Below are 12,814 nucleotides of genomic sequence, written 5' to 3' on the forward strand. Positions count from 1 at the left end.
GCTTAGCCTCTGGGGAGAATGGAAGCTTAAGGTGCCTGAACTACAACTCCCATGAAGCACCACAGCAGCATTTCAGAATTGAAATAGTTTGGGGGGGGGGGGGAGAAAAATTCAGGGGGCAGACTGCCAAGATTTTCCATAATTTAGTCAAAATCATTTTTCCATGGGGGGGAAACCTACCCCCGACCCCGCGTACATCCTTCCACACCAGCTCGGGTGACAAACTGTGCTGTTGAACCGTCAGGGGCCGTGGGAGACCGAGGTCACAGAGAACGTGAGCTGCTGTCAATGCCGGACAGCAACACCCAGCATGCACCCCAGAGCCTTATGTACCTGCAGGAACCCGCCTTCGCTCCCTCCCTCCGGCTTCCGCCAGGCCCTTCAGACACCGCCAGGCAGGAAGGCGTGTTTCACAGACGGTTTATTTCAACACGGCACTGGCCATACAGCGTGGCTGCCACTCACCAATGGGCAACACGGATTTCTGGTCCCGGTTCTACCGCAGACTCGGCACAACACACTGACACGAAGGGAGCAGGGGCATAGTGCGCTGGTTAAACAGAGGGACAAAACACAGGCGCAGGGACGGTTGTGTCGGGGGAAGGGGGTATATACAGCCGCGCTCTGGCGTTAGACTGACCCACCCACCACAGGATCTCAGCTGCCGCATTCGAGCGTGGGGAGGTGGGACTGAAATTTTCACCTTGTGGTTCTGATCCATTTGCGAGGGTGTCCCTGCCCCCGCTGGGGAGTGGCTAAATTTGCTGAGACAGTCACTGATTCAAGGCAGAATGGGGCGGATCTGATCCGGTTCTCTCATTCCAAGGATTGCAGCATCAGCAGCTGCTTCAGGACTTTCGTTTGGCTCGTCTCGCGGATCTCGCCGGCCAGGAACATCTCGTCCACCACGGTGTAAACCTGCCGCGAGAACGGACCGCCTGTGAGCCAGACGCACAAAGGGCCGCTTTGGGCAGGTCACGGAGCACAGCCCCTCCCTCTCAGAGCTCTCCGGCGTACGGGCAGCCCAGCACGGAGCCCCTTGGTGCTTCCATCAAGTGGCACCGAAAAGCCTTTCCAAGGAAAATGCTGTGACCAGGCCCGGGAGGGGAGAAAGACTGGGACGTGCACCTTCCCCCAGGAGCTCTGCGCTACCCTGGGGGCCCTCGCGGTACGGAGTAGGGATGGAAAAGGTGAGCTGGTAAGCCTCAGGTATAGTGGGGAATGTTTACCGGTTCCTGTTTCCCGCAGAGCCACTCTGCTCTGGCCGGCTGGAACAGCACCTGTCCATGGAGGGCTCGGCCCTGCCCCCCTGCCGCAGCTCACACGCTAGGGCTGCCAATCTGTATCCTGCAGAGCCCGCGGCGTGTGCAAACGCTAGGATGTGAGTGGTTACATGGTCACCTTTATACATCCCTGACACGGAGGCCTGACAAATGGTCCATAGCCGTCAAATAGGGACCAGCACAGCATGCTTCACCTCTTCCCTGCCACACTCCAGTCCTCAAAAGTCCCGTAATCCACAGGGGGAAACTGGTCTACCCTCCACGCTCTGGAGAAAGCTGCTGAGAGCAACAGCCCTGCTCGATGGTATCTCCCTGCAGCATCGGATGGTTACACGGGAGGCCACAGGGCTGCGTGGAAGCTGCCCCACAAAGCTGCAAGAATCATCCACCACAAGGGCTGTTCCTAACACGTTTAAACCTCCCTCCGCCCCGAGGATTCATAGATTTCAAGGCCGATCATCTCGTCTGATCCCCCAGCATGATGCAGGTCAGAGAACGGCCCCAGAATAATTCCCTGGGCAGATCTCTTTAAAAAAGTCCCATCTTGATTTTAAAATGGCCAGCGATAGAGAATCCACCACAGCCCCTTGGTCAGTGGCTCTGATGTGAATTCCTCTACCTGCTAAAAACTGACACCGTATTTCCAGGTTGAAGATGTCTAGCTTCAGCTCCTGCCCACTGGACTGCGACAGACCCCTCCCTCCCTGTCAAGCTGAGAAGCCCGTTCGTTATTCAATATTCGTTCCTGGTGCAGGTACTGACAGAGGAACCATGTCATTGCCTAACCATCTCTTTGGTAAGCGAGATTCAGGGAGTGCTGGCACGACGAGGCGTATTCTCTAACCCCTGCGTCATTCTCGGATCCCTCTGCAATTTATCAACATCCTCCTTGAATTGTGGGCAACAGACCCAGGATTTCAGCAGTGATCACCCCAGGACCAAATACAGAGGGAAAAGAACCTCTAACAGCACCCTGCTTCTATGGATCCTCCCCCATCCCCTGCGAGAGCCCCCTGCTGACCAGGCCAGGGACACACCGGGAGCTCACGTTCAATCCATTACCCACCCCGCTATCTTTGTCAGAGTCCCTGCTTGCCGCGAAAGGGCCCCCCGGTCCAGCCGGCACAGCGCACGGCGGAGCGGCTGGCCCCAGGTGCTGCTCCAGGCTGAGCTCACCTTGTAGAAGTTGAAGACCAGGTCGAGTTCGCAGACGTTGTGGAAATACTCGTTCAAAACCTGGGCCGGGAGAAAGGAGAGGTGGGTTTCAGAGATCGGGCCACCTCCCGGTCAGAGCCGCGAGGGATCACTGAGCGAATCCGGCCGGATCGCCTGCAGAGCTCCGCCCCTGGAACCACATCCGGGACCCTGCCACAGCCAGCCCGGATGTGGGACGAGCCAGTCTTGTCCCTGGGTCAGCTGTTCCAACCTTATCGCTTGTTTCCGCTTCCTGGGCGGGACCATGCCTCTGCTCAGGAAAGGGTCCCTAAAAGGGGATGCCTTCCAGCCAGGGGGATCTGCTATAACGAGCAAGTGCTTCCCCCTGCCCCTTTAACACACAGAACCCCATTCCACCTGGAGGACAAGGCACCATCTTTACATCCGGCCAGCACAGAGAGGGGCTGTTAAAAGCAGATGCCCGGAGGAGCCAGCAGGAAGGACCAGCCCACGACACAGCATGAAGGGGCGGGCAGCGCTCACCTCCACAAAGTTATGGATGGCCTCCAGGTAGGCCAGGTTGTTGTCGTTCACGTCCACGCAGATGCAGAAGTACAGTCCCGCGTAGCGCCGGTAGATGATCTTAAAGTTTCGGAACTAGAAGAGAGAAGAGCCGCAGCTGGCGTCCGGGCGGCCCACTGAGGTGCCCCGGATCGACACCCCCCCCACACACACCGCCAACTTCTGCTGGCTTCCTCCACAGAGCTACCCGTCATGGAGTCCAAGGGGTCCACCGTCTTGATGGCGACACCCAACTGTACAGAATCATCCCTCACTCTAGCCTAGCGCTTCCCCCCACAGACCTCTGAGTGCTCTAGGAAGGAAGGGCCGTCGGATTTCCATTGTACACATGGGGAAACTGAGGCAGTGACTGGCTGAACTTCACCCAGCAGGCCAGGACACAGCCAGGAACAGACTCCAAGTTCCCTTGAGTCCCGCTCCAGGACTCCACCCATTAGACCACACTGTCTGTGTCCATCCCATCGGCTCTCAACAGGACGGACACGGAGACAGTGTGGCCTAATGGGTAGAGCCTCGGAGCGGCCCCTCTGCCCATCAGGCTGAGCGGAGTGACTCCTAGGAGATGAGGCGTCAGCGGCTTGTGGCAGAAGAGACACCCAGAGGATCGCGAGTCTGGCTGGGCGTGTTGCAAACGGCTGAGCTGGCTCCTCGCTCAAGGGGACCGCAGGCTGAGCAGCTGACGGCTGGTTCTCGGCAGCTGAGATACACTCCCCCTAGACCGGCTAGGAGCATGCAGCACTGGGAGCAGCCCCAGCAGCGAGATCTCCAAGGCCAAGGTTGGGATAAACTGAAGGAGTAGGCCAGATGGGGCGGGATTACTCCTGCAGCAGCCTCAGAGGCCCTGCCCGGGCCCCGGGGGTTGGGCACGCCGGGACGCCTTACCTCCACGAAGTTGGTGTGCTTCGCGTCGCGCACTGTCACCACGGCGTGCACCTCCTCGATGAGCTTCTGCTTCTCGTCGTCGTCAAACTGCATGTACCACTTGGCCAGGCGCGTCTTGCCGGCCCGGTTCTGGATGAGGATGAAGCGAATCTGCACAGAGAGCAGCAGGGAGGGCGTTACGGACGGCCCGCCAAGCCCTCCCCACCGCGGGCCCTGCCGGAGACCTCCGCCCAGCCGCAGGGGTGCGCCACGGACGCCTGGGAGCGAGCCGCCAATGCAGGGACCTTTAGCTAGTCCCGGAATTCTCTGCTGTTTGGTGCAGACTTCTCTGCCCTGGGATGACTGGCTGAACGCCCTCTCCCCCTCGCCCCATTCACCCTAGGGATGTGAACAGGTAACCAGTTATCCAGCAAACATCACTCTGACCGGGCAATGCTAACCAGGGAATGGTTAACTAGTGCCCGGGAGCAGCCCCCGGCCCACACCCTGCTGCCACTTGCAGTCCCAGGACTGGGGCCGGGAGCCAGCGGGGAACTGCTCCAGTGGTGCTCAAGCAGTCCCATGCCCGGGATCTCGGTTAGTCAGTTAACCGGTTAAACGTTAGGGGACCCAGTGAATTGATTCATCAATTCCCCTCCTCCTTCCATTTCGCTGATCCCCTCCCGACTGATCCCACCCACCCAAAATCACAGCTCGGACGTGGCCCTTTGCTGCCATCCCCCTATTCCTGCTCTACCCCCGGCTCGGTCTGGTCTCTCTTTGGGGCAGGGGCTGCCCACCACCGTTTGTACAGCACCTTGCACCACGGGGCCCCATCTCCGGCACGTCATAAACACGACGGCTGAGCAGCAGCAGCTGCCAGTGCTGCCTTGGCCGGGCACAGTCTGGGGGCTGCTGCTTTAGGGAGATGGAGCTGCGGAGACTCCGGATGCCGCGTAGCTTAGAGGGGTGCGTCGGAGGGGGCCTCCGAGAGCCCCAGGTGTGTCTTCGCCAGCAGTCGCAGCGTACAGGGCGGGAGCCAAGCTCCCCCGGGACGCTATTCTCCACCAGTGACATGGGCGCTGCTCTACGTCCCAGCAGCCCCCCCGCCCCCGCTTCATGGCGCTTTCCCCCTGGCAGACCCCCTGGCCGGGGTCTAAGATCCCTAGAGCTTGGGTCGCATTGCCTGGCCCTTTCTAGGGACAGCCAGAATGAGACCAGGCGGTAGGGGAGAGCACAGGGCAGATCTCCTGCTCCCAGGGCATCTCCTGGAGGAGAGGGGCAGAACAGCCTCAGAACACGGCATCTGCAGCGGGCGCCGCCCCCAACCAGCCACTGAGCTCCCACGCCTGTGCCCAGAGACAACACGTCCCGGACGCGCCCCCTCCCACCCCGCCCTTTCTGCCAGGCTGTGCGTGGGGCAGATAACAGAGGCGCTGGTGCAGGGGTGCCCAGCGTGGGAGAAGCCCCAGCACAGTTTGTCTATTCCCCTGCTGGGCTTAGCCTCCTTCCCCCACATAAGCCAGGCACGTGAGGGTCCCCCCCGCCCCTTCCGTTCCTGAGGGCTGCCTCCCATCACCAGGACCCCCCCTCTTCCGCACCGTGACACCCAAGCCAGAGAGATCACGGCTTACAGAGCAGCTCTGGGGTCTCACGGCCCTTGACCCTGTGACTCGGAAAGACTCGGGGGAGGGAGGAGAATCAGTGAACACAAGCCCCAAAAGACGCTGTGGCCAAGAGCTGCTGGGATGCAGCAAGGGGGGCGGCACGTAGGCGCAGAAAGGAGGTTTTACGTCTGCGTTTGGCCCTGGTGCGAGCGCTGCCGGGACCCTGTCTCCAGTTCCGGCGCCCACAATTTGAGGAGGAGGTTGAGAAACTGAAGAGCCAGAGAAGAGCCACAGGAACGCTCAAAGGGTTAGAAAGCCTGCCTTGTCAGGACAGTCTCCAGGAGCTCCACGTACGGAACAGAAAACAAGGCGACGGGGGGACTTGGTCAGTGTCTTGGCACCGACACGGGGAATTCAGCCGAGCACGGACAGGGCAAACACAACCCCGCGGCTGGACGCCGAACAGCCACACCTGAGTTCCAGTCCGAATGTGTCTGTTTTAAAGAGGGAAAGGAACTCGCCAGGGAGCAACCCACCGAGGGCTGGGGTGGATTCTCCAGCTCCCACCGTGTCTGGGTGCCTCTCTGAAAGATCCGCGCTGGGAACGGCCTGGGGCCAGGCCAGGGATCACAACGGTCCTGGCAGGCCTGGGAATCTAGGAACAAGCCGCAGAGCGGGAGAGGTCATGGAAGATCGCTCTTCCCCGGGCGCGGCCGCAGCACACTGCCAGGAAGGGCGTGAGCCAGGCACGCTGCCCACAGGGTCCTGTGTTCTGCTGAGCCAGGGGAAAGGGCTTGCTCAGAGGAAATCCGCCCGAGCAGCTGGTACAGCTCCAGCCCAGAGCCAGCCAGCCAGCCGCAGGGACCCACTGGGGCATCTGGCTCATTGCCAAGTCTCTTGCCAGCAGCCAGACCGAGCTAGGGGCTCTCCCACATTTTCAGCTCATTTTCCCTTAAACTTTGCTGGGATCCAGCACTCGGAGACCTCAGACTCCTTCATGCGTTGTCGCCAACCCTCACGCCACCAGCTGGAAACAGCCATTGCCCCATTTGGCAGGTAGAATGGGGAGGGGCAAGGACGTGACCAAGGAACCACAGTCAATCAGTGGCGGAGAGAACGGATGCCCGGGAACACTGTTTTGACCTGTGTCCCAGCAGCACCCCACTCACCCGAGCGAAGGAAGGGAAGAAGAGCTCGTGAAGAGGCAACCACTTTTCCACACTCGATCTCCTCTCCCAGCTGGTCCAACGACACCCCCCCCCCCCCGCCAGACCACTCACAGACACGTGGATGGCTCGGCTCGGCCCTGCCCGCGGAATCCTGCTGTCGCCCACGGCCTCTTGCTGCTCGTCTCTGCACCAACACACGGGCCCCCAGCAAACGGCACCAGCTCTGGGTTCAGATCCCACACCAGGCAAACCCCATCACTGCCCAGTGTCGTCGTCGTCCCCCCGGGGGCATCGCGACTCACTCAGACAACCGATGGCCTCAGACAGACCAGCTAGACCCAGCAGTGGCCACACCGAGCCATCCTCTGTATCCCGGAGATTTCTGAGCACCAGGGGCCAGGCTGAGCCGATTGCTAGCAACATCAAGGGCAGGAGCATAAGAATGGTCAGACCGGCTCTGACCCAAGGTCCATCTAGTCCAGCGTCCTCTCTGCAAACAGTGGCCTATACCAGATGCCTCAGAGGGAGGGATCACAACCGGTAAACCTCACACGATCCCTCCCCAGTCGCCTGTAGTTACTCAGGCAAACTACATCACCCACTTCCAGAGAAACAGAGGCCAGGGACACCATTCTTACCTATCCTGGCTAATAGCCATTGATGGACCTCACCTCCATGAATCTAGCTAGCTCTTTTTTGAACCCAGTTAAAAGTTCTAGCCTTCACCGCATCCTCTGGCAAGGAGTTCCACAGGTTGACTGTGCACGGAGAAAAGAGAACAGCTATTCCGCAGGGACCGCAGCCCCTACCTGTATCAGGCACCTTTTGCAAGGAGGCAACAAGGGAGAAAACCATCTCTTTAGTGTGACCATTACTTCCTGCCGCTCCCACCACGCTGAAGGGACTGGAACCAGCCCCCACATCTCATCCGCCAGTTCTCCACATTCACATACTTGGCTCAGAACAGCCTTGACTATGCCCAGGGGGAGGAGTCCGTAGGTGACATCAGGCAGTGACAAGTCAACGAGATTCCCACCTGCTTCCTCCAACAACCATCGGAGCGGGCTCATTCGGTGGTGAAGAGATTTGGTGTTGAGCTTGGACAGAGCGTGCTAGGGTCTGCCTGGGCTGGAGCAAAAGGCCAGGCAGCCGAGAGAACGGATCCGAATGGGGAGACCTTCCTGCCCTGTTCTCAGATGGCAGTGCCGCTGGGAGGCCGATGGTTTCCAGTCCTAAGAGGTTCCAGCTGGGGAGAGGTGCCAGGCGGGTGGCCCTGGCATCTGATTCACTTTTTTGACCCCCAGGAAGACGCACCGGCGGAGCGGCAGCTGAGGGGAGGATTCTCTGGCGCGTTAGCCAGGAGGTTAGCGGGGAGGGAACACGCAGACTCTGCAGGAACAAGTTCACTGAAACAAGAGCTCATCAAAGGCAAAATGTTTCACGGAGACCTAGCAGCTCCCATTAAACTTCGGTCGGGAAGGTTTTGGGGCCAGAAAGATTGGCCATAGCTGGGCAGTTCAGGTCCTGCCTGGGGACGTGGCTTCAGCGCCTTACCAGGTCTGATTTGGAGCAACCTGTGACGAAAACCGCTAGTCTGAAGCAAGTGGAGCAAGAGAAACCCGCATTACACACCAGGGCCCTGAGTGCCGGGCTGCAGAGCGACACACCCGCCTTTCAACAGCTCACAAGCATTGGCCGGTGCTAACCAGGATTCATTTCCCAATCATCAGATCTGCTGGGGAGGTGATTTCACAGCCTAAGGAAGGCAAAGGGAAGCCACATGGTGGTGCTCAATGAAATCCACATGCAGGTCGGTTGGAGAATGTTATGATGAGGCGGCTAGTTGCGCAGAAGGCTGACAACCCCCCACCCCAAACAAACAAAACTTCAGCTGTCAAAAGACGGACGTTGCAAGCTAGACGTTGAGCACAGGCAGTTTACTAATCTTGTCACAATATTCATTTTTCTCCCAAGTTTCCAGACAGCTCAACGCAAAGGACAGTCTGGAGAATGATGCAATGAAGTGTATTTAATGAAGGCAAACATGAAGCAAAGCCCTTTCCTTTCTCTCTCATGGAGGAACCTCCATCTGTCACAGGCACATTAACTTTCCGCAGACTTTTTCAACAAAGCCTGTTACTTTTTCAGAAACGCTCTCTCCTGCATAGGTTCCCATGGTATTAAGCACAAAAACTCTTCTTGAAAATGTCACCATCATAAAACTATAACACAGAGATAGCTGGGCAGCATCAACTGAACTAAGCTTGAGTTCTCTACTGCAAGAGAGATGTTTCTGACCGTTTTCAGTCTGAAAGCAATGCTGATAAACAATGCTTGTAAATTACCTCCAATCTTCATATCACCATGGAATCAGATTGGAAACTTGCTTCACGTGGTGTTCGCAACGTCATCTTTGTTTTTATCTCCAGCAAAAAGCTCCTCCCGCATGCACTCCTGAAAACTGTGTTTGTGCGGCCGCACAGAAGAAAGTCAGGTGCTGTCCACCTGATTAGCAGAGTGCCCACAGCTCGGTTTTGTGTTTATATCGGTAATGCACATTTTCACATGCCCCAGTGCACATCACACAATTTATTCCACACATGGATGGAAAAAACTCACACGTGGATGGAAAAGATTTAGGGAACATTGACTCCTTCACAAGCTCAGCATCCTGGAAAATACTTTTCTTTTTAGTTAGTACCATCATTATCTGAAGTAAAGCAGCTCTTGTTTTCTCCTGTCCAGTCACTGATGTTATGAGAACGACATCTGAAGAGTGACGCAAAGACTTCAGTTGAAATTACTATGCTTGGATTCAAAATGGTACCTCACAGTGATGACCTTAGACTGTGGTACTGGCTTGGCATACTAAAACCAAAAACTCTGCATTTCAACGAGATGGCGTAATAAAAAGAAAATCCACTGTTAGGGTTAAAAGCTCAGTTTTCACTGTTGACTTCATGATGGTTGCTCCCATTTGCAATCATTTTTTGCTCCATTTCCATCAGTAATGAAAAAAATAGGCAGGGTCAATGTTCTCACAAGAATTTCAGATTCAGTATGTTACTTACTAAGGAAATGACAGGCAAATGATAGGAAGCATAACGCTGTTCTCAAATTTAATTATAAATATGTTTTTAAGATGAGCTGATGGGCCACATTTGATCTGCATGCGGCCTATGAAGTATCTCTGGCTTAGGACGTTTCAACCAGTCCAGGCGTCAGGAGATGAACTGAATTTGCAGAGAAATGGAGTGGAGACTCATAGACTACTAGAACTGGAAGGAACCTTAAGAGGTAATCAGGTGCACTCGCAGAAGGATTTAGATCATCCCTGACAAGTGCCTGTCCAACCTGCTCTTAAAAATCTACAAAGATGGAGATTCCACAACCTCTCTAGGCAATTTATTCCAGTGACAGTTAAGAGAGTTTTTCCTAACGTCCAGCATAAACCTCTCCTGCAGCAATTTAAGCCCATTGCTTCTTGTCCTATCATCAGAGGTTGAAGAGAATAATGTTTCTCCCTTCTCTTTGTAACAACCTTTTAAGTACTTGAAAACTGCGATCCCCTCTCAGTCTTCTCTTTTCCAAACTAAACATATTCTTTCAGTCTTCCCTCATAGGTCATGTTTTCTAAACCTTTCATCATTTTTATTGATCTTCTCAGGGCCTTCTCCAATTTGGCCACATCTTTCCTGAACTGGACACAATACTCCAGCTCAGACCTAATCAGCACAGAGTAGAGAGGAATTACTTCTCATATCTTGCTTCCAACACTCCTGTTAATACATCCTAGAATTTTTTTTTTTTTGCAAGTGTCACATTGTTGACTCATATTTAGCTTGTGGTACACTATGAACCCTAGATCCCTTTCTGCAATACTCCTCCCTAGGCAGTCACTTCCCATTTTGTATGTGTGCAACTGATTGTTCCTTAAGTGGAGTATATTGCATTTGTCTTTATTGAATTAAATAGTGTTTTTCCACCTCTAACTTTTGCAGTTCAATTATACACATACAAAGTTCAGTTCTCAGTCTCCAGTGCGGAGCCTATACAGGCTGGCGGGTTTTTTGTGACCATCCGATCATGATGGCAACAGCTTTGGCTCACTCAGCCCATAATAAATTGGAACCACTCCGCTAGGCACAGAAGTGACTGCATGTTATTATGGATCCCCTGTTCCATCAGACTAGGTCAGACAGGGCCACTCAAGGGGAGTTTGTCTTAGTTCGATGGTAATATCAGCCCAAATCTGAGAGCATCTAAGATGTCCCCATTTGCCACAAAGCTACACCGCACGGCCCCCCGGAATTCATAAAGACGACTGGGACTAGGACTCCGAGCCTCCTAATCTCGCTCCTTAAAGAGGAGGAAAATTTCTGTGATCAGCTGGTCATAGGTGAGGGATACATGAATAAACAGCTACTGCATCCCTCACCAGAGATAGCCGCAACATAATACAGGACTATGTAGCACTTTAAAGACTAACAAGCCGCAGAGCCTGAACAACACCTGTGCACAGCCCTCACAGTTGTAAGAGCTTGGTCAGAATTACAGCTCTGCAAAAACAGGCCCAGTACCAGCCTTCTTCTTTTGCCTACCTCCAGTCCCTTCGCCTGCCAAATATCATACCCCCAAAGGGTCTCCCTCCTCAGGCACCGGAGCTGCTCCCTACTTCCCCGGGAGTGGGGGAGGATATACCCCAACAGCGTGCCCCCTCCCAGGATAGGGAGACTCACTCCCATTCCTCCCCTACAGGAGCCTTTCTCCACCCTCAGGGATAGAACCATCCAGCCCAGCGCCCCACACGCCTGGCAGGGACAAAGTCTTATTTAGACCTCAGAACTGGGGAGCCTGACCCAAATCATCCCCTGGAGGGCACCAACACTCCCCTTTCCCCAGGGATGATGGTCCACATCCCATCCAGGGGTTCCTCTCCCCCTGGGGCCAGGGACTCAGACCCACATCCCCTCCCCCCCAGGGTCTCCCAGTGGCACCCCTCCCCCCATGGCCAGGGACTCAGACCCACATCCCCTCCCCCCCAGGGTCTTCCAGTGGCGCCCCTCCCCCCAGGGCCAGGGACTCAGACCCACATCCCCTCCCCCCCAGGGTCTCCCAGTGGCGCCCCTCCCCCCAGGGCCAGGGACTCAGACCCACATCCCCTCCCCCCCAGGGTCTCCCAGTGGCGCCCCTCCCCCCAGGGCCAGGGACACAGACCCACATCCCCTCCCCCCCAGGGTCTCCCAGTGGCACCCCTCCCCCCAGGGCCAGGGACTCAGACCCACATCCCCTCCCCCCCAGGGTCTCCCAGTGGTGCCCCTCCCCCCACCCACATCCCCTCCCCCCCAGGGTCTCCCAGTGGCACCCCTCCCCCCAGGGCCAGGGACTCAGACCCACATCCCCTCCCCCCCAGGGTCTCCCAGTGGCGCCCCTCCCCCCAGGGCCAGGGACTCAGACCCACATCCCCTCCCCCCCAGGGTCTCCCAGTGGCGCCCCTCCCCCCAGGGCCAGGGACTCAGACCCACATCCCCTCCCCCCCCCCCCCCCCTTACCATGATAGTTCCGTCCCTGCCAGACCCCCCCAGGCCGTCTTCTTCCCCCTCCCACCGGATATCCGTCGCCTGGCCTCCTGGGAGCTGTAGTTCCGGGCTGCCTAGGCGGAGCGGCCCTTCCCGGCAGGCCGCGCGGCCGCAGCGGTGCACGCTGGGCGTTGTAGTGTCTCCCGCCCAGGGCGGGGCGGGGTCGTTGCTCGCCGTCCCCGCCAGGGGGCGCCCGGGCTCCGCGGTGCCTCGGGCGGGGGGCGGGCTGGAGCCGGGCCCTCGCCTGGCGTGGCCAGCGGGCAGCCTGCGCGCGGGGCCGGCAGAGCGGCCGACCCGAGCCCGCGGCTGGGCGAGGCCTAGTAGGCCCGAGCCTGCCCCACAGCCCCGCAGAGCTCCCGGCCCTGCCCCCCACAGCAGGCCCCCATGTGGGTCTGAGTCCCTGAACCTGGGGGGAGGGGCACCCCTGGATGGGATGTTGGCCCTGCCCCCCCCACACCTGGTCCTCCCCCCCCCCAGCAGTGGGGGGGGGGCAGCTAATAGCCCGATTCGCCCCCACTGCGGGCTGGGGGGGGCTGAGCCTGGCCCCCTCCCTGGCAGCCCCGGGCCTGCTCCTTCCG

The 12,814-nt window shown here is 57.4% G+C and overlaps 1 protein-coding gene across 1 annotated transcript; it reads right to left on the reverse strand.

The window, feature by feature from the left end:
- Window positions 1-403: 403 nt before the first annotated feature.
- Window positions 404-12,278, reverse strand: AP2S1 (adaptor related protein complex 2 subunit sigma 1). The gene is made up of 5 exons (XM_075915114.2): window positions 12,210-12,278; window positions 3,903-4,052; window positions 2,982-3,095; window positions 2,460-2,519; window positions 404-918 (listed from the first exon to the last, which is right to left on the reverse strand). The coding sequence occupies exons 1-5, from the start codon at window positions 12,210-12,212 to the stop codon at window positions 817-819; spliced, it is 429 nt and encodes a 142-aa protein (XP_075771229.1). The 5' UTR covers window positions 12,213-12,278; the 3' UTR covers window positions 404-816.
- Window positions 12,279-12,814: the final 536 nt, after the last annotated feature.

Source organism: Pelodiscus sinensis, chromosome 18 (genome assembly GCF_052426305.1).
Source record: "Pelodiscus sinensis isolate ZL-2025 chromosome 18, ASM5242630v1, whole genome shotgun sequence".
NCBI classification, from domain to species: Eukaryota; Metazoa; Chordata; order Testudines; family Trionychidae; genus Pelodiscus; species Pelodiscus sinensis.

What these genes read in the sequence shown, in the direction of transcription:
- AP2S1 (XM_075915114.2), bottom strand. An exon ending in CCATCCATAACTTTGTGGAG is followed by an intron (nt 2,520 to 2,981) that starts GTGAGCGCTGCC and finishes CTCCCGGCCCAG; the next exon opens with GTTTTGAACGAGTATTTCCA. An exon ending in TGGTCTTCAACTTCTACAAG is followed by an intron (nt 919 to 2,459) that starts GTGAGCTCAGCC and finishes TTCTCGCGGCAG; the next exon opens with GTTTACACCGTGGTGGACGA.